Source organism: Oryzias latipes, chromosome 15, assembly GCF_002234675.1.
Source record: "Oryzias latipes chromosome 15, ASM223467v1".
Classification (NCBI taxonomy): Eukaryota; Metazoa; Chordata; class Actinopteri; order Beloniformes; family Adrianichthyidae; genus Oryzias; species Oryzias latipes.
This window is the reverse complement of record NC_019873.2, coordinates 16,427,555-16,448,126: the sequence shown is the minus strand read 5'-3', so window position 1 is coordinate 16,448,126 and position 20,572 is coordinate 16,427,555. Positions and strand designations below refer to the sequence as shown.

The 20,572-nt window shown below is 41.3% G+C and overlaps 1 protein-coding gene across 1 annotated transcript in view; it reads right to left on the bottom strand.

Annotated features, from left to right (window-relative positions):
• lrpprc (leucine rich pentatricopeptide repeat containing) overlaps nt 1-20,572 on the bottom strand; it is a 53,227-nt gene that overhangs the window by 8,252 nt on the left and 24,403 nt on the right. Inside the window, exons 24-34 of the mRNA XM_011484310.3 lie at nt 18,406-18,530; nt 16,156-16,262; nt 11,456-11,524; nt 11,265-11,355; nt 10,451-10,593; nt 9,120-9,234; nt 8,652-8,778; nt 3,218-3,306; nt 2,930-3,134; nt 628-755; nt 434-549 (exon numbers count right to left, since the gene is read on the bottom strand). Of these exons, the coding sequence (XP_011482612.1) occupies nt 434-549; nt 628-755; nt 2,930-3,134; nt 3,218-3,306; nt 8,652-8,778; nt 9,120-9,234; nt 10,451-10,593; nt 11,265-11,355; nt 11,456-11,524; nt 16,156-16,262; nt 18,406-18,530 (1,315 nt within the window). The remainder of the gene's footprint in view (nt 1-433; nt 550-627; nt 756-2,929; nt 3,135-3,217; nt 3,307-8,651; nt 8,779-9,119; nt 9,235-10,450; nt 10,594-11,264; nt 11,356-11,455; nt 11,525-16,155; nt 16,263-18,405; nt 18,531-20,572) is intronic.

Below are 20,572 nucleotides of genomic sequence, written 5' to 3'. Positions count from 1 at the left end.
CAGACACGTTTAGTGTTCCGACAAAAGTAAACAAGGCACTAATAATATATTGACAGTTTTCTGCATAAAGACAGATGATTGATCACTTAAGCATAAATATTTTTCCTATCTCAAACTGGGAATCAGAAATAACATTCATACATCAGATATTACCTTTTAATTCAAACATTTATTTTATCCAGTCAGGGTTTTTTCATTTACCACAGCAGTTTTGTGGAGGTTTTTCAAAACCCAAAGAAACCTAAATATGATGCAGATTATTTTTTACTTAAAAATAAAATCAAAGCAGGATTTAACTTTGAATTGGTTTACTAAATAAAGAGGGTCACGCCGCACACAGATCCAGGGAAAGCCTGCAGTTATTCTTATGTTGTATTTTAGATTTAATAATAATCTTTTACACATTTGTCTTTGCTCTTTCACTTCTACTCACAGCCAGCATGAATTTGGCATCATCCACTTTATCCAAATCCAGCAGCTGGAGGAAGAGATCTGTAGCAGGTCTGTAGCAGGCAAAGTGATTGGCTAGACGCTCTACCATGGCACCCACTGGAACACAGCATCCAAAAGTTCAGAAAATGTTGTTTTATGTCTCTGATAAACTCAGCCAATCTGGGTGTATCTTACGCTTGTCTAAAGCGTGGTCGTTGCCGGACTCCAGGAGCTTTCTGAAGATGAAGGCTATGCTGGGGTTTGTGCTGTTTGGACTGGTGTAGATTCCATCCAGCAGCTCCACTGCTGCATCCACATCACCGCTGAGGAGAAAGATGGGGAAGAACGGACATGATGTCACCCAACAACAAATATTGATAAAGGCTTCTTCATCAGTACCTTTGAGAATTAGATCAGAACTTTCCCTACAGATGTGTGGAATCAAGCAATTTAACACGATCTAAGAAAACTGGAGACTTAAAAAAAAAAAAGGAAAGAAAATAAATTTCCATCTCAGCTAGAACCTCTTCAAATAAAAACAAAATGAAAAAAGTAAAGTGGTTTCAATAAATAGAATTTAATTAGTGACTCTGAACTGTCAGAAAGACGGCGTGGTGCCGTCACACCCAGCTCACACCAACGGTGTCGTCTTTAAACACACAAAAAACAAAATACAGAAACAAACTACAACTTCATCCGATATCAACGAGAACCAGTGAGGAGCATCAACAGTAAAGAACTCCCACAATGCACCTCACCCACTGAATCCCCACGTTCAGCAACTCAATTAATCAATTATCTAAAGTTTTTATGATCAGGTAATTTTCTAAATTTTCTATTTGTTCATAATCTAGCATGGAATTGCAGATGCTCATTTCTGATAGATTTTTATTATTGTTTATTTTCCCTGGAGTCTGAAGGGCCAGTCTGATGTTTTAACCTACCTGACTGCACACTGTCCTAACTGTGACGTTTGATGGGAAACAGAAATGAGTCATTTTTAAAGATTGTGATCCTGTAATCTAATTGTTTCAGTAATAAGATGGAACATACTTTCATCTCACTTTTCAAAACCAGTTTGGCCTTTTCCACACCAACTAAGCTCAAATAGACAAAAAAGAAAAGGTTCATGGAGATTTCAACCTGACCATAACCTCACAAAACACATTTACAACAAACCAAAACAAAGCAAACCTCCTATACATGTCACCTTCTTCCCTCAAAAGAGTTAACAAATACATCTTGTAAAAAGTTATTCATGAGAAGTGTGAGGTGTTAAAGATGTGAAAGGTGTGGAGGGTTTATTGGAATGTAACAGCCAGAGGTCCTGAATCGTCTGTGCATTCATTAGTACATAGCACTTAAAGGGGGTTAAAAATGAAACGTCCTTTAGAGTTTTATTAAATATATAGTATAATTATTAATTATTAAGTACAATTATTAAATATTAATTACAAGTATAATACTAGAAAACAAACGAAAAAGTTTCCAACAATTTCATTGGTTGCTGTTTGTGGACTTTTGGAGATTTTGTTGTTGTTGTTTTCTTTTGTGGTAACTTCTATCACTTCACTAATACATTTATTTGTGCTGATTTTCCAAAGTTAAACAAAAGCAGCAAAAACTTACAACTACTCAATCTGGCAGCTAAGGCTCCCAGCTAACACTTTACCCTCCCCGCGCCCACTGCGCTGTCACCGGTCGTGATGAATATTTAACAAGCGGGGCGTGTGCGCTTCACTCTGCATGTATGTGTGCGAGTCCAGAGGTGGGGGAACATATCTCCGCTGATTGTTACGACTGGGACCGTCTGAATTATTCAGCAATGGGCCCCTCTAAGTGTGGTGCTCGGCTTTCCGGACCCGCTCGCTTTTCCGCTGCAGCTCTTAACCAGTCAGCCCGACTCACATACAGCGGGGAAGCACGTGTCAGAGACGCTCAGAGCGCTCCTCCCAGAGGTCAGGGTTCAAAACGACAGGCTGCGTACCATGGCTGATGGGGCGTGAGACCAGCTTGCCGTTGTTCACTTCCTGCTGTCCCTCTAAGTTGGCATGGGCGATGCAGCAAGTGGAGCGGTGGGACTGCAATCAGGTCGCATGTAAACTTTCCTTCCAGCCGCATTTTATTATTTTGTTCATAGTTCTTTCAGGCGCCGCGCAGCATCAGGAGACGATGGGTGTTTTCATGACATTAAAAGGAGTCCGTGAATAATGCTATTACAGACGTGTTTCCTATTTGTTTTCGACGCCCCACTCACCCTGTAAGCTTTTACTTTAAAAGTGTGTCACCCTGCATCTTGTCACATTGCGTTAAAATGGTCACGAGTGTCCAAGAGCGTTTACACAATAGAATAAAAAGATTCCCAAAGAAATACGGTTTTGAACATGCAGCCTGCAGCTGTGCATGCATTTTTTCTGGCCTTTACCAAATCACGTCCAATTCACATCTAGTTCTGATCAACAGATATTAGAAAAGAACAAAAATGTGTCTGCCTTACTTTTTGATGTGTGCCAAGGCAGTGTTGTTGACAAACACCATGGAGGACAGGTTGGGACTTCTTCCAAGGCTGTTGATTAATGACTGCACCTCTTGGATCCCTGCAACATCCCCTTGGCTACCCAGGGTCTGGACCAACCTGATGATGGCGAGGTTGGAGGGAATGTGGTCTAATTGAAGCATCGCCTTCATCGTTTCAAGACCCTCTGTAAAGAAGAAAACAGTGAGTAAGAGCAAGTGTCGGTTCAAAACCTGGCTGCACCCACCTACCAGTATGCCCAATCCTCACCTTTAGCTTGGCCTCTCTTGCTGTGAGAGATGACTAACAAACTGCTAGCAATGTTGCTCAGCTGGAAGCCTGAAACTTGAGACTCGGCCCTAATGAAATAAAAAAAAAGATTTTAGTTTCTTGCATCGACAGTGTATGAGAACTGGACCGAGTCTCCCTTCACCCCTCGCGTTCCAAATAGGAAGTACCCGCTGGTTCCAAAAAGCCAAAATCCCCTAGACTTCTATAGAGAAATAAACAGCCATTACTCAGTCACATGTTCCTACAAATTCAAAATTTTTTCATGATATTTTTTGCTGTAGCCCAAGTTGTTTAAGTTCTAAACTGACCAATCAGATGCCTCAATAAAAGTAGGTGGCCTCACATTGAATGTTCAAAGTGTTTGACAGATTCTCCTGAGCCCGCTTACAGTGGTCGGGGTGTGGCCTTCTAACATGCTCACTCCTGATTGGAGAGAGTGGTTGCATAAACGTGTAGAGCAGGGGTCGGGAACCTTTTTGGCCAAGAGAGCCATAAATGCCACATATTTTGAAATGTAATTTCGAAAGAGCCATACAATAATGTAGTGTCCCTTCCCCACACTGAGGCACGGAGACTTAACCTCTTTTAAAGTTCTTTATTCCGATTACTGCAGACCGCAACAAACGCCGTTCAATTAATTCAGCAACTCCTGAATCTCTCCCGCCGACACGAGAGCGCTTCTCCCAACTTTATATTCCCCTGCTCCCGCTCCCGCCCTCCCATTTCCCTTATTCGGCCCATAGCTGAACCCCATTGGTCCAAACTACCTAACAACAGGCTGAGCGACAGAACTGAGGGCCAATCAGATCTCTGCTTGACGCGTTCAATGAACTCCAGAACTTTTAACGCGGCCCAACAGCCATCCAACTCAGTCCGCGACAATTTGTTTAAAACTAAATATACAAATGAATGTGTGCATTTGGTGTAATTTCAACATTTTTAAAGTACAATAAGTCTGTGGATTCTTTTTAATAACATTGTTATTCTGTTGCTAATGAATGATGAGTATTTCTCGTGGTAGTTTTGCTGATGGTCTAGTCTGGTTGATACGTGGTGAGTTTCTGCTTCGTTCAGGCGTTGAGACTTTAAACGTGATCGTAGGTCTGAATGTTCTGTAGATGTGACAAAGACTGCTCACATGCAGACGGGGAGCCAAACACACACTCACACGCTGCAGTGAGTGACGGGAAGCGGGTTTTACGTTTTTACAATCCCTGCGCGATTCACCTGCTGCCTGTCCCCACAACCCCTCACCCCCACCCTCTGCTTTCTTCCTCACACATCCCGTCCCCGCATCTGCGCGCTCTTTCTCAGAGACGGGAGCGCGCAGTTTTAGGCACGGCAATTCACAGGTTTCCAGCTGGTACAAACTCTGTGAAATAATAGATAATAGTAACTGATAGCGCTGGCGCAGATTTCTCTCTCTAAGCACTGCTACTACTGCGCGCCTCTGGCATCGCATCGCGCCCGAGAAGGACTGGTCTAATGAAAAAAAAAAACTATAATTAAAGATTTGTCTGCGAGCCACATGTGACCATCAAAAGAGCCATATATGGCTCGCGAGCCATAGGTTCCCGACCCCTGGTGTAGAGGGACCAATCACGGCTTTGTGATGACGTCTGGTTCCAACATGGCGACGGACATATCGCAGAAAAATGTCGACTGAATTGACTTCAATTGGTTGGAACTGGAAGCAAGTAATTTTCTATGTGACTTCACACGCGATCCGCCCAGTTTTAAATGACACAGTCAATGGTTTTATGTCACTGGGAACAATAGAGGAAACAGCAGATAAACTTAGCTTTGCAAATACTAAAAAAACTCACCTAATATTTCCGATCTTGAAATAAAAAGTCAATAATCCTGCAGTTTAGTTCTGTGTCAGAAATCTAAGGCATTGGTAAACGTCAATCAAACTAGAAAGTCATGAAAAGCCCATATCAGAACTTGGTTGTGTGAGCGTTTGTCATCATGAAAACAAAATCGGATGCTACAACTTTACCTGAGACTTTTACATGAATTTAGCTGCAGATGGATGAAAGAACAACAGGCTGTGGAGTCAACCTTCATCATCCTCACTATTAGACCCAAAACATTTAGGTGTGAAAGGTGGGCCAGTTTAGCTCGTGCTGGTTTGCGGCGCCTTCCATCCGTGAAACCCGAGTTCGACTCCAGGCTGCTCCCTGTTCCCTTCTCTACCTCTGCCGGTTCCAAGCCCGGTTAGAGAAGGTTGCGTCAGGAAGGGCATCCGGCGTAAAACATTGCCAAATTTACCATGCGACTTGTTCGCTGTGGCGACCCCTGATGGGAGAAGCCGAAAGTGGAAGAAGAAGATTTAGGTGTGAAAGCTAAATAACCCTTTTAACCTCAAACCTTCCCGTCATCAATAAGTTTACATGCTCTCCCGCTAGCTTACAGCCACTCACAACCCCAACCTAACATTAGCGGTGCAACGTAAATAGCGAGCAATATTGGATGTATGCAGTCATGTAGTTTTGAGCCAGATGCCAGCGTATTTTCTACATCACAATTAAGCTCTTCTTCAAATTGCATTTTTGGCTGCTCCAGTATCACAATGATTTGAATAAAGAAAGTAGGTAATAAAGGCAGTTTTAGACATTTCCTTCATAAAAAAATGTCAGAAGAACACGTTTAAAGCACCAAAAACATATTTTTCATCCGAGTGGGTCTTTATTTAAAGAAAACTAAAATGTCATATAGGAAAATGTGGTCTTGTGTTGTAGTGGTCATGTTTCCAGGTTGTATCCTGTCTTCACTCACTTACAATTTAATGTTTTAAAACCAAATTGTCATTTAAATGAAACATTGCATGGTAATCTGCATAAAAAAAGGGTCTGCATTGGTAAAAACAGACACCTTTAAATCTTGTTTTCTTGATGCAAAACAGACTAAGACAAAGAAATGCTTCATGTTAAATATTTACATTTTAAATGCTACATCATTGCACCCATGTATGACTGTTTTTTAAGAACTTAATTCACAACCCACCATGCCATGTTGTTATTTTTTATCCGAATGTTTTTGACTGAAAACACACAATTTCATTGTGAGATAATCTGTACAACTAATGGAAAAAAATAAACCTTGCATGCGTTTGCACGGATGGCTCATATTCAGATGGTGTTTTTTTTTTTTTCTGTTCTATGTAATCCATGTGGGATGAGCAGTTTCTATGAAAATGGAAAAATGTATCTATTTATAATATGACATCTTGATATTAGATCATGCACAAATGATAGATTTGATCCGTGAATGAGCAACGCTACAAGAAAGTCCATTATTACAAAGTTTAAAGCCGATACCGCGGTGTACCATTAAGGATAAATCTTTATAATCTGCGATGACTGAAAACCTCTGTGCCATCTTTAAGGCTTTAAATTTTGTGTTATTACGAAGCATCACATTTGGAAAAGCACTGTTCTCCACAGAGACACAGCAGATAAACACATGAGCTGAAAGATATAAGACAAGCAAGACAATGGGAACAAATCTGATTGGCAGCGAGTCTGAGTCTTGCATAAAGCGCCTGATGTGACCCGAAAATAATACAGACATCAAGCTGTAGACTGATGTTGTTAAATTTCTGAAGCTTTTTTGCATATCAGCGTGTTGTGACGTGAGGGCTAGAGGCTAAACCAGGCAGCTCCTTCCTCCACATACTGTCATCCGTCCTCTTTTTCATTTATTTGCCACTAAAACCTCAATCAAACTTGGCTCCTGCCTTTTTCTTTATTCATTATTATAGCCCTGCAACCAGATTAATCCTTCCACTCAATTGAGCAGCAGGCTGGCAATCCTTATCGCCACGGCGACGCCAGGCCAAGCAGCATCCGGCAGCTGCTGGTGAAGGGTCACGCCAGAGATTGCAGCAGTAACAGGGTCGCCGTATGATTGCCGTGGAGACTGAGCGGTGGGGGGTCGGAATTATTCTTATCAAGTGGGAGGAAAATCTCCATGGGCCCCCTTCGCTCCGTCCTCTCAACGCACGCACCACCCCTCTCACCTTCTTCTTCTAGGAGCATCGACTTCTAGCCAATGAATTTATCCTCCACCTTTCACTCTCATCATCACTCTTTCAATCCCTTAATCTCACCATAAGCACCCCGCTGCTCAATTCAGTACAGATTACCCCAAAACAAACACCCACTCACACACATGTGTGGAAAATTATTGCCTATAGCGTCTTCATTATCCCCATACATGATTAAATCTAGCCCTCCTCTCGTTTACTCCTTTTTTCCCCCCGTTCAGCTCCTTTTATCTCTGTTCTTTCCTTCCCTTTTCCAGCTTTTTTCCAACTCTCCTCTCAGCTCATTTCACTTCTCATTAAGAGCACAGATAAACTAAGCTTTTATCCAGGCGGGGATGCCATAAACCAATTCAAACAGAGACTGGAGATGGGTTATCGCTTGTATTGGCTTGTGCTTGTTCAAACACGGCTCTAAAATTGATACGATTATTCTCGTAATAAAAGAGTGCGGACCACATAGAGAGCTGAAAACGGGGAAGAGACTGATAGTGTAATGGATGTTTTTACATTTTTTTTTTCCCTTTTCTGTTCAGTTTAGTCACTCCAACCACTCTCTACGCGCGTGCTATTATGTTATTATTTCCATGGTTCTGTGTTTTTCTCTGCACAGAGAAAGTGATACAAAGAAAAAGGGGGCGAAAGGAGATAAAGTAGATTACCTAAAAAGACAAATAGCAGAAAAGATCCGCTCTGTGCTAAGCTTACATCTGTAATACCTCTGTCCTGCCATCCATTTGTGTCCAGGCTCAAGCCCCGATATGGCCGCAGTAACACCACGCTAAAGGATACATCACTAATTGGAAGAAGATTGATGTTTCTGCAGAAATTCATCCTCTTCGCAGAAAATCAAAACTAATCTGGACATCCGAGTGGGTGTGTATCTCTGGGCTTAGTATGGACCATTGTTCATATCCAGCAGGGTTAAGGATGTTATACACAATCACTTTATAATCCTCGTGTCTACCGAGGAGCAGGAGTTTTAGCCTGATATGACCCCGGTGCGACCAGCTGAGATCGACGGCAGGAGTGGCAGAGCATTAACTACACGACATGTTGACTCTTGGTGTTTTTCGTGTTCAGGACCAAAACACAGCCCTGCGCCATCTGTCCGGCCTGAGGCCGAACATTTCACATATATTAACTGCTCTAAGACCTTCTCAAAAATAGAAGTTTGAACTGTAAGAGAACAAAACAAAAAGGTGTAGCTAAAAGTTTAAAATGACGTCAAACAGTTGGAACAGAATGGACTTGAAAGACAGCCGGCAAGAGTTCAAATCATTTTTGCAAGCTTTTACTTCCTTTTCTATTTTTGCTCTCCGACTTTCTTTTTACATAAAACCAGAAAAATGACCAACAACCTACATTTTCTTTACAACCATGGCGTCTTCGATGAATCCCTGAGACAACAAGGTGCGGATCAGGTGGTCAAAGGTGGAGGGGCTTAACACCACACCCCTTTTCTCAGTGTCTTTCAGCATTTCAAAAGCTTCTGCAGGAAAAAAATAGAAATCACACAGGATAAATAAATAAAAAAGCTATATCTATAGTTAAACACAAGGTCAAAGCTAAGATTTGAGGACAAACTAACAGTTTGGTCTCACATTATTTTCTGTTAATGATGAGAAGTCAAATGGCACCATCTAAAAACAAATCTTTAAAAACACACCTGCCAGTATTTGTCTAAACTTTTGCTGTTTTAGAAGATAGATGAAAAGACAGATCTTTTTAGTGTAAATCCCCTTTTTTCTGTATGTTTGATCAGACTTAGAAACGGGTCTTTCATTAATTCAGCTGTACTTCTATGAACCACCAGGCCCGCCTGCTGCTTACCTTTGGTCTTGTTCTTCTTGCAGAGGGCCAACAAACAGGCATTAAAATCAACACCACTTTCTGCTGCGAGGGGGGTTGGCGGGGACTTGGTGGGGGCAGCTTGTTCGTACCACATCTGTAAATGACACAGAGGCAACAATGCTCCAACTCAGTGTGATGTTTTCATCAAAAGAGCAATGACCAGCTCTGAGAGCACGCTCGGTCGGCAACGAGCTGCTGCATGCAAGCATGCATATCACAGTGGAATAATGCCAGGCGGGCAGGGCCTGATCAAGCCCGGTCACCCGTGCAGCACCGAGGGGAGGGGGTTAAGCTGTATTGGCTAGGGGCAAATTAGGTTTGGCACCCTAAGGGCAAAAGAAAGTGGGTGTGTTGGAGCACGGGATGTCATTTGAAGAGCCCCTGGGGGGTCACAGAGTTCATCGCTTCAGGCAAGAGCAATCACTTCCTGTCTCATCAAGCTTTGCCGTTCTGGAGCATGTGAAGCCAACAAAAAGGGAGCAGAGCAGCAGAAAAGAACAAGGTTTAAGCAAAATCCAGTTTACTGCTTCTGTACTTAATTTGCAGAAGAAAAAAAATCAGAATCTCACTTAATTTTGGTCCTGCTGAGCTGCAAGCCTCGGCCATATGGTGGCATTTAGCTGCTGGCTAAATTAGTTGGGCATTTCAGATTTACAGACAGATCAAGCTGTAATTCCTTTCACCAGCCAGCCAGTCTGATTGACTACACTTCAGATCAGAGCCTCAATCCTGTTTGCTCTGCATGTAATGAACAGGGGCTTAAAGTGCATCAGAGAGGGGGGGCTGTGTGGAGAGCTGCTTTTTACCTTTTTTTTTCCTACCTCTGATTTTCAAAGGACGAGGTTAAGCGTTTGAGTGTGCAACGTTTTTTTATTTATTTTATTTTTTAGAAGAAAACAGAATGCAGACGCTCCCGATAAAAACTTACTGAACATAAAAGGTTTCTAAAAAATTCACACATTTCCCTTGTGTGGGATCATTAAAGTACTTCTGATTCTGATTCAAGCCAAAAATAAATGTTTTTGGAATGTTGCAAAAATTGTGCAGTTTTTCTAACTGCAGGATTTGCATAAGTTAATAAAGTTTTGTGCTCTTTTGTGAAACTTAGATGCATTAATGATCATCAAGCGTAGATAAAATACATACATTTCCAGCATCAGTGGTAGATCTTTAAAAAATCATGTCATTGAAAAGTAAGAGTTCAAAATCATCTCCAACTAAAACATTTTGAAGTCTATACTTAGTTATGATTTCCCCAGCAGATTTCCATACAAACAGGAGTTCTTTCCCGGAAGCAAAAAAGCTTTTACCTCGGGCATATCAAAGGGCACCTCCTGGTCATTATTCTTTAAAATATCTGCCAGCAAACGTAGGGTCCTCTCTCTGGGAATGACGTTCTCCTCCTGCATCTTCGTCCATATGGCCTCAGCTTTCCGCCAGTCGTTTGTTTCCTCTGAAATCCACCAGAAACAAACCCTGGTCAATAAAGTCTTTTTTTAGTTAAAAGTTGCAGTTTTACATGGCTGAAGGAAAGCCCACCAGCCTGCTGATTAAAGTCACTTCTGATAAAGAGAAGGTAATCAAAGAGTCAATCTGATCGACTGATTGACCTTATACTGTGCTGCCATTTATCAAACACAGTAACATCCAGGAAAGAGGGGGATGAGTCGACATCAACACTCATCAGCTCTGCTCTCCTCTGCAGCAATCACACACTTAGAAACATAAAGCAAGCTATAGAGTGACAACAGGAAGGAACGCTCAGGGTCAACAGATAAAGAGACACAAAACATGGGGGAAAAAGAACATAAAGCTCTGGTTTCAGAGCTTTATGTTGAAGGAACATATTAACGTATAGCTATGTGGCTATAGTCATAAAAAAATACCCTGAAAAAGCCACATTATGTTAACAAAACAAACTCTGTGAGGTTATCGACCATCACTTTGTAAAACGTGCTGTTTAATATAAAAAAAAGTGACATAATGTTTAGCTGCTTCCACTTATACAAAGCTGGAACTGGGCTGTCAACCACTCCTGTGAATTAATACGAGACTTTAACAAAGATGTCGCGTCTAATACGAGCTTAGGAGAGTAAACATGGCAAACGAGGGACGGAAACTCACTGCAGAGCCTGAGGATGTAACTGTACATCTCATCTCTGTCGCACTCAAACAGCTTAGCTGTCATTTCCACCATCTGCTCCAGGTTCTCCATCTAAACAGAAGAAACCCAACGAACAACGAAAATTCAAATATTTGTATTATTATTTGCAGTGATATGCATGCTGTTGCATAAGTGTGTGTGTGTGTTTTACCTGGCTATTAAAAATGCATTTATCTGCATACCACTGCAGGCGTCCAGGCTTCGCCCTCAAGCCTGGGGTCTGAAAACGCAAAACAGGAGAAACGGTTTCATTTGATAACAACGTTGGAATAATATATATATTTTTTTTTAAGTCTACATGAAGCTTCCACAGCTTCACTAAATGGAACTTCTGATGAGATGTTCTCTTAAATTAAAAGAGCTTTTTTTTTTAGACATGGTGAAAATGAAATCACAAAACACCAGAAATTGAATTAGTGGTAAATACAATTGAAAATCATTTTTAAAAATCCAAAAAACTGTATAACAGCCTAATAAAGACAATAGAAAAAACACATGCAAAACTTGTTTTGGAAATGTGTTTACAAAAGGCTCTTTAGGCCCTTTAAGCTTTTGTCTTTTTATGTTTAAAGCCACAGATGGATTATGGTCCCAGAGCACACGAGCACCAGCAGACTGCCTCATTTCATCTTCTGAATAACATCACTGCAAAACAAACACAAAAACCACCACAAATGGCGCTTCGTGTTTATGAGACCACAAAAGCTGCAAAGGAAAACATGTTTTGAGACTGGAACAAGACAAGAACTGCCACCACCATGATGGATTTAAAAAAAAAAATTGTAGTATTTTGTTTATTTCGCCATTTTTCATCTTCACTGATTTAAGTCACGTTGTATTTAAAATATCTACAATATCTTAAACAATAACATGCTTTTGTGTTGCAAGGGATTATGATGAACATATTTATTTCCAAACCAACAGTAAGAAGCAATAACTATTGCTAAAGGTAGAACTATAATGGCACCTGCTAAATACATGAAAAAAAAAATGCATTAAGACATTAAAAAATTGACTTTTTCTTGAAAAGGAAAGAGGGAAGAACTGAGTTTTATTGGAGAAATTTTCCCCAACTTCGATAAAATAAATCAAGGGTGATGGTAAAGAATTTGAGTACTTTGGATGAACCAAAAAGTTCAGTGGAAAGAAAAAAAACCCTATAATTTAGGAGTGAATTTAAAAGTTTCCTAAAAATGACAATGTTTTCTAAAAAAGTTGCAGTTGATACATCTGCAAATGCTTTCAAATACAGGTCTGTTGCAAATGGATGAAAACTGAAGCTCACACTGGAAGCAGCTTCCATTTACCAGAGATTTGTTTTTACTTTCAGGACACCAGTGATATGCAGATCAGCAGAGTATTTGTGCTGTCAATAAGGGCTGACATAGATTGATCTGCCGGCTCATGTAGCCCTGGTTTACTTTGATATGTGCAGTGTCTAGATGATTATTATCGTGGAATGACAGTGATCAGGATTTCATCCTCCTCTTGGGGCTTTGATACAATCTGAATAAGAGTAGGATTGAGAAATTTCACTCTCGCTCTCTTCTGGTAATCTGGCTAAAATAAAATGTAAAAAGAAAAGCATTGGTTAATCTGAGTGAGGATCAACAGTGTGCAATCCCCGCTGGCCTCTTTCATCGGCACCCAGCGTACACCACGAGATAGACGAGAGCAAGAAACTGTCGTCATCCTTTAATTTTTCAATCCCTGCATCTCTCAATCCCCCCTTCTTCCTCCAAATCTCTCCAGCTCCTCCTCTGTCTTTTCCCCTGCCTCCCCATCCCTTTGGCAGTCCCAGGCAAAGGCATTATGTTCTTACCCAAGCAGCCAAAGGGACAAATTAAAATGTGTAGCACTCACTCTCTCTCAGTTTGTCTAATCTTCTTAGAGACTAAGGCCTCGTTGCAAGTGCTTCATCTTTCTGCCTCAGATTCGCTTTACTTGGAAAAGTCTTGGGGGCTCAAAGCTACACAACTACTTGCAAAACACAAATGTGTTTGGGATTCAGAATCTGTCATAATAAATCTCCCTAATCTGAGAAGAAGAAGAAAAAAACAAATCCTCTAAAATAAAAAAAGGACATAACTGACGCATCCGGCACACCGATGGAAAGAGTTCACAGAAATAAACGATGGAAGAAAATGGAAAAAGTGTTAAGCGGCTAAAACTATCAGAAAGATCCTGAAAGACACACACATTCACACACACACATATTGAGGTGTGTGTGGCAGCAAAGGCAAGAGTCCTGTGTGACCTTCGGATGCAGCAACATCTTTGGTTCTCCCTCTGATCCGTAGATTCACGACCAGGAGAAGAAAAAGCAGACCCCGTCTCACCTGCACTTAACAAACCCTCTCCATCTCTATTCCTAATGCTCCAATTCCACTAATCACCTGGCCACTTAGCCCTCCCACACACACCCCTCTCCCTAACACAAAAACACATAATGGATCACCACTCTTTCGCAATACTACCTAACCTTTACCATCACACACACATGCATGCCACAGTAATAGGCCTGGCCACCTGACAATCCCCTACCTAACTATGACCATTTAGCACAAAATTGGCCACCTTTCTCTATCATTACATTTAATTAGCTGTGATTAATCAGCTGCCAATTATACCAAACAGAGCCTAAAGTGAGGAGCACTCTGGACCGCCACTTGACGCTCTCGCAGGCAAAAAAAAAAAAAAAGTATTGGTGCGTCTGAGTGAGTTTGTGCATATTTGAGGCGTCAGGGACGTGATTCCATTGTGGTCGCCCGAGCGTGACTTTCATTGTGATACAAGCGTAATAAGGGACGTTTGTGCAGTCAACTTATTGTTCAGAGCCTGTTCCAAAAACTATCCAGGTTAAGTGACTTTCAGGTACTTTTCTTTTTCAACAAGCACACAAAAACAGGGAAAACCTCCAAACTTTCAGAGAACTGAATCCAATCTGTTGTTGCTCATACTGACACACAAGAGGAAACACTTCAGTGTTCGTTTGGTTTCCAGTCTCAAATTCACAACGGAAGCCAAATATGAATGACCTTAGAAAGTTAGCAGCTCAAGACTTAATCTAAAAATAAATGAAGGAATGATTTGTGAAGATGTGCAGGATGTGACAAACATGAATTAAAGGAGTAGGTGTCAAGTTTTGCAGCATCCAGTGGACACTCCAGTGCAGTCAGCTCCAAACCATCATTCCTGACATACAAAGGCCTCGACTCAAGCCACTGTTCATCTATGAAATGCCATTGTAAGAGATCCAAATTCGACTCATTTATTAGAAAAACGCATCAACAGAATATCTGTTGAGTCAAAACTGGCAACATTTGTGTGACAGTAGCTGCCAAAGCCCGTTTCCAGAAAGAGGCAAAACTGGTCAACAGGATGGAAACTTTAAAAGGTTTATGAGATCAAATGAAAAGGCAACAGAAATCAGTAAAATTACCACTGGTGTATACAAAAAAAAAACAACAGCAATCTTTTGAGACAACATTGATACAGTGAACATTAAATAAAGAAACTATTTATCTGGGTTTATTATGTGCTGGTTTGTTTCCATCATTAAGACATTTGGTAGTGATGAAAGCAGCAAAAAACCCATTTTGTTCCATAAAATATACAGTAGATATTTGGCACAAATAACATAAACTTCTGTACAGTAGTCCCTCACTAAAACATGGTTCACCTCCCGTGGCTCTCACAGTCGCACTTATTTTGTTTTTTATTTTTTACAGAGCATTGTGTTCCTGATTGCCAATGAATCTCCTTAGTGACACGTCTCCTGTGCAGAGTCCGTTCAGTTTGCAAAGATGATCTTTGGTGTCATTCTATAAAACTGGAATTACTTTTCTACAAAGGTTGGATTTTGAGAGTTTAAAAGAAGAGAGAAATGTTTGAAAATGTTTACGTCTGAGAAAAGTGCATAAAGACTGCAGTGAGGGGTTTTATAACCAAAAACATCTAAATCTGACTACTTTACAGATTTGCCTATCACAAGTTATTTTATATCGCAACTCCCGTGATAAACGAAGGATGACTGTATTGTGAAAAAACAAATAATCATATCCTGCCATACCTGTATGTTTTCCTCACACTTTATAAATAGAAACTACTTTTTCATAGCAACTGTGAAATTGGACAAATATTGCATGTTTTAAATCACACAACATTTCAAAAGCATCTACATCACAGTCTTTTGTTTGTTTGATACGCCCCTCCCCTTAATATCTGGATAGCCTAAATGTTTTTCAACCATCTAATATGTTCTGAGCAAAAAAGCAGCCCGACAACCGAGCGAAACGGAAATGAGTAATAAAACCATGCTGATAATATTTAAGAGGGTTTGAGTCCTCTAGAGAGGCAAATCCCTCTTTAAGGCCACACCAGGACAGTTGGGGTTAGGGAATTTCTAAACTCCTTCTTGTGTTTGTTTTAATGTTCTGGTCTCTCCTCCTCTCATCCGGCTTCTCATCTGCACACACCTCTGCTTTCACCATTGAAGGAAAAAAAGAAAAAGACAAATTGCTCCTCATCTGCCAGCTTGTTTTCTCGTAACAGGGCAGATGTCAGGGTTTAATACCACAAAAAATATCCAAAACATGTCCGGGTCAGATGATTTACAGTCCCAAATGGAGGACGTCAATTCAATTTAGCATGTCCTTGCGTGTGAAGACTCATGAAGATTTTAGAACAATGACCTCCAAGAACATGATTTAAGTTTCAAGGCTTTGTATTTTACTGCCTTTCATACTGAGACGTCACAGAAATCCGATTTTTGTTACTTTCTGAGAAATTTGGTTTAAAACTTGCAGCTCTAATGCTCGTGACTGCTCCTTCAAGGGTAGCTGTGCTCACCTCAATGATCTTTCGGGCTTCGCGGTAACGGCCAGTCTGCAGGAATGCGAAGAAAAGATCATACAGCATGGTCATCTCTCCCCGCTCCTGACTAATAAAGTCCATGGCTGAGGAAAAAACAGCAGAGAAAGGTTGGGAATAAGAAACGTCTGCAGCTTAATCAAACACAACACATTTTCTCGTTTGCTGCAGATTCCATTACTTGGCACAAAGTCCCAGGCTCAAAGCAGCTATATCAAGTCCCGAATGGAAACATAAGCTCCACTGGTAAACCTGCTAAAGCGCCCCGCTCAGCAATACAGACTATCTCCGTCCAGCAGCTTCAGGACAGGTGCCACACACACCAACACATTTCCAAGTTTCTCCTCATCCAAATGGACCTGCATATTTAGCAGAGCTGTGAGGGAAAAAGTAATCCCTCTCACTGTACGTGCACTCTCTTGAATAGAGTGAAGCTTTTTGAACTTTATTCACTCAGAAATACCACGAGGCCCAAATCTAACATGAACAACAGAAACATTCCTCCCGCGGATTTCCCGTAAAAAGATCCTGATGTTCTAATTTAGTGCTATAGGCTTTTTCAAAGTAAAAGCTTTTATTTTGGAAAAAAGTAGTGGTTTCAATGGATACAGTGACTTTTTAATTTTAATATTGAAACTTAAATTATTAATGACAACATGGGTGAAAATCCACTTTAGGGTGGTACTTGTGCTATGTCTATGTTTAAGGTTGCAATTGTAAAAACATTACACCCAAACATAAGGATTTATGTCATTTCAGCTAGAAAAATGAGCCTTTCTGTAGCATCTGCTAATGACAAAATGCTGTTTTTTTTAAAAAAATCACCTTGCTGAGTGAAGCAGGTTGGAGCTTGCAGCTTTTATTTATGTGCTTCACAATTATATCTAACTCTTTGGGAGACAATCATTTAGTGTTTCAAAAGTTGATAGTTTTTTATTTTGAAAAGTTGGTTTCTGTCTAAAAATGAAGGTCCTCTTCATGGTATTTGTGAGTGACTGACACTGTGGGTTCGTCACCCCTCGGGATGCGATGGAACCAGAGTGGTGCTCCACTCATGGCTTCAGCGTTCACACACTCTGAGACACTTGGCCTTTTTGGCTCCCTGACCTCTTTACAGCGCCGCTGTTCAAACACATGGAAGCCGCTTTTGATGTGATTGGCCGACGTGTTTCACAAACTAACCTGGTCAAAACAGTTAGTCAGTTTCTGGATTTGGTGGCACTTGTTACATGTGCATTTAATGGCTGCATACAAAGGGTGCTTTGGCTCGCGCACAAAGGTTAGCAGCAATTTGGACAAACAAGTTGTACTGAGTTTGGTGAACAGAGTGCAGCTACAAGATGCAGACTTTTGCTAAACTTTGAAGAACTATTTCAGTTCAAAAAGTGAGCTAGCGGGGGAAAGCATGTTAACAAAGGCATGATGGGAAATGAACACAGGGTTACTCTCAGTCAATAGCCAAACCCACAACTCAGAGGCGAAAATCAAATGATGTTGCTTTGCTTTGCAGAAACTATGTCCTAGAAAGTGACAGTTTTTATTTTGCCTAAAAACAGCATAATCATAATTCAAAGCTTTTATAATAGATCAGGGTCGGCCAACACTGGGACTCAAGACCCACAGCCCTGCCTGTTTTCCAGTTCTCCCTGGACTGCTTGATCGCGACTACCTAAATCAGGTGTGTTCAGTCAATCAGGATGTGGAATGTATTGAGTCAGCCAATCAGCAGAAAGCTGGTCAGGGAGAAATGGAAATCATGCAGTGTCGAGGCTCTTGAGGACCAGGGTTGTCCAGCCTTGTAAATGATCAAAAGATGATTGGAGTGGGACTAATAAAAGGGAAATTCAGAGCGAATAAATTATCTTTATCAAAGGACAATTGGCACCTTTTAAAAAAAATGAATAGAGAATTTTGTATTTTTAATGTATTTTAAAGTCGTGGATCTCGTCATCTACAAGTAAATCAGAATGGAGCAGAGCAGGGAGCTTTTGGCTCACCCAGTGTTTTTTCTGTGTCACAAATTAAATCTTTTTTTTTTAAATAGCATGTTGTTTTCTCTTCATGATTCACAGCAATTTGACTAAAGAAACAGTCAGAAATGAATATTTAGGATTAATTGTCTTTACATATGTCCATCGTGAGAAAAAATGCCACAAGTACATGTTAAAAACACAATTTTCATCAGAGTGGATCTTAAAGTCATAAAAAATTCAGAGATCAATGTTGAACCTTTTTGCAGTACTTCGGTGTCTCCTTTCTCCACCAGAGCAACAATGATGTCATGGATGCGGGGCAGCTGGTTGTAGAGTTTCTGACACTCAATCGTAGCTTCGAGAGCCCCAGCCACGTCCTTGCTGCAGAGATGAGGAGAAAAACAGAGCAAGAGAGGGGAGATCAGAGAGCAGGTTAGGTGCCAGGCTGGTCCAATCAGGCGTGTGAAGGATTTTGTCAGGAGGAGAATAAAGAGTGTATCACAGGGTGTTAACCCTGTGGCCTCCAATTCCAGCACCATGACCCACCTCAACAATACGGGCCTTTGAATTCATGACAGCACAACTGTAGGTGATGAAGCCTTTTGGCCCCAATACATCATTCTCACACAAGCGCACACGCTTTTGCTCACCTGTCTGTGAGGGCCTAATGACTCTGTGGACAGGCTTTTAGAGGCGAAGCAATGCGGCAGATAAAAGGACTCCACTGATCTTTTACCCCCAAGCTTATCCTCCAACCCCTCCTGAGCTCCATCGCTTTTATCCATCTCACATCTCTTTAACGTCCCTCATTTCCATGGACTCTCGTTTTTCATCGCTTTCTTCTCTCATCTCCCTTTTGATTTCATGATTTCATGTCGTCAGCTCTCACTATCCTAGGATGACCTCTCCCCCCAGCTGAGCGATTTAGCACCAATATTGCAACAGCGGCGCGCACAGCTATTGGCCTTTGTCTCATGTCGTCCTGTTCTTGATCACTCCGTCCTCCTTCACAACAAACAAAGGAGGGCAGGAGAGGAGATGATGGAGTGATAACAAGGAAAGAAGAGACCGGAAACAAGTGAGTGAGCAAAGGGAGGCCACTTCAGCCTTCTGTTGCCGTCAGTCTGCTGATTGGGTAATTACCATGTCAATCACACAGAGGTCAAAGCAGTTAGGGCACCAACAGGCCGTGTGATAACTAGACAGAGAGATTGAGAGTAAACAAGTATACGGTAATTGTCTCTCTAAATCAATTCGATGAGTGGAAAAGCAGAATGTGTTCCAAACGAACTACAACTTTGTAGGAAAAGCAGACTGTTTTGACCTTCAGTTTCTGAGACATGAGCCACAGAGGGGAATGAAGGAGGAGGAGGAGGAAGAGGAGGAGGAGTGATTGGGACTAGAAAGCAAAGAGCTCCACAAATTGAAATGAAGAGGGACAACATTATTCAGCTGCGCCAGTCAAGAGGCTGTTCAGCTGCACAACAGTCTGATTGAACAACACTGAGGAGAGGAAGAGGTTTTTGAAAATGAGAGAAAGAGTGTTTGTTCTGAGTCGAGACCACAGGGGAGAACGTGGGTTTGCAGTTTTACCCTGAATGATTCTTCATCACTACCATCTGTCCACCTCTTTCTTTCTTTTTTGGATCAAACACCTCCGTATAGTCCTTCCTTCCTAATGAAAAAGCTTACTTTTTTTTTTTTTTTTTTAAAAGCCGGTCTGACTTGCAATTACACCCCATCCTTCTGCCTGCAGACCCACCCCCTAAAAAGAGCTAAAGATGTCGAAAAGATGGATAATTTCCCCTAGGTACAATTTAACTGTCACTTTGCGTTGCCAGTTACTGCCGCGTGCAGCCCTGTTAATGTCCCCAACTTTGCATGTCAGCCACTTTCCGGCCAATTAAGCCCTGAAAAAAAAAGAAATAACGAGCTACTCGACGGAAACCTGAAAGATTAGACAAGCAGGCTCATTTCGACTCATCGCACCCTCCTCCTGTCCTATTCTGCGTCCCACGTTTTTTTGTTCTGGGGAAGATGGGCAGCCCTATTATCAAGCCACCGTCCTCCTGTGAGGCAGAATGAGGGGCCGGTGTCTCCCAATGCAAGTGAGACTGTGATCATGACACCGCTAGCCTGCTGTTACATACATGCCTGAATGACACTTACTTATTACAGAGATTATTCACGACCCTAAATGATGCTTGTGTATGCAAAGGTCTAGAGGTTTCAATCACTCTGAATCATGGGGACACAAAAAGGAAAATATGTTTCCTGAAGCCGATATGGCAAACATGGTTACACCGGTTAAGAGCTGGTCCAAAATGACATCAGCTTGAGTTTATTCATGAAATATGATCAAACTTCAAAAAGAAAAATGCCTTATTGTGAACCAAAAGTAAGCAGTTTAAAAAACACAAATA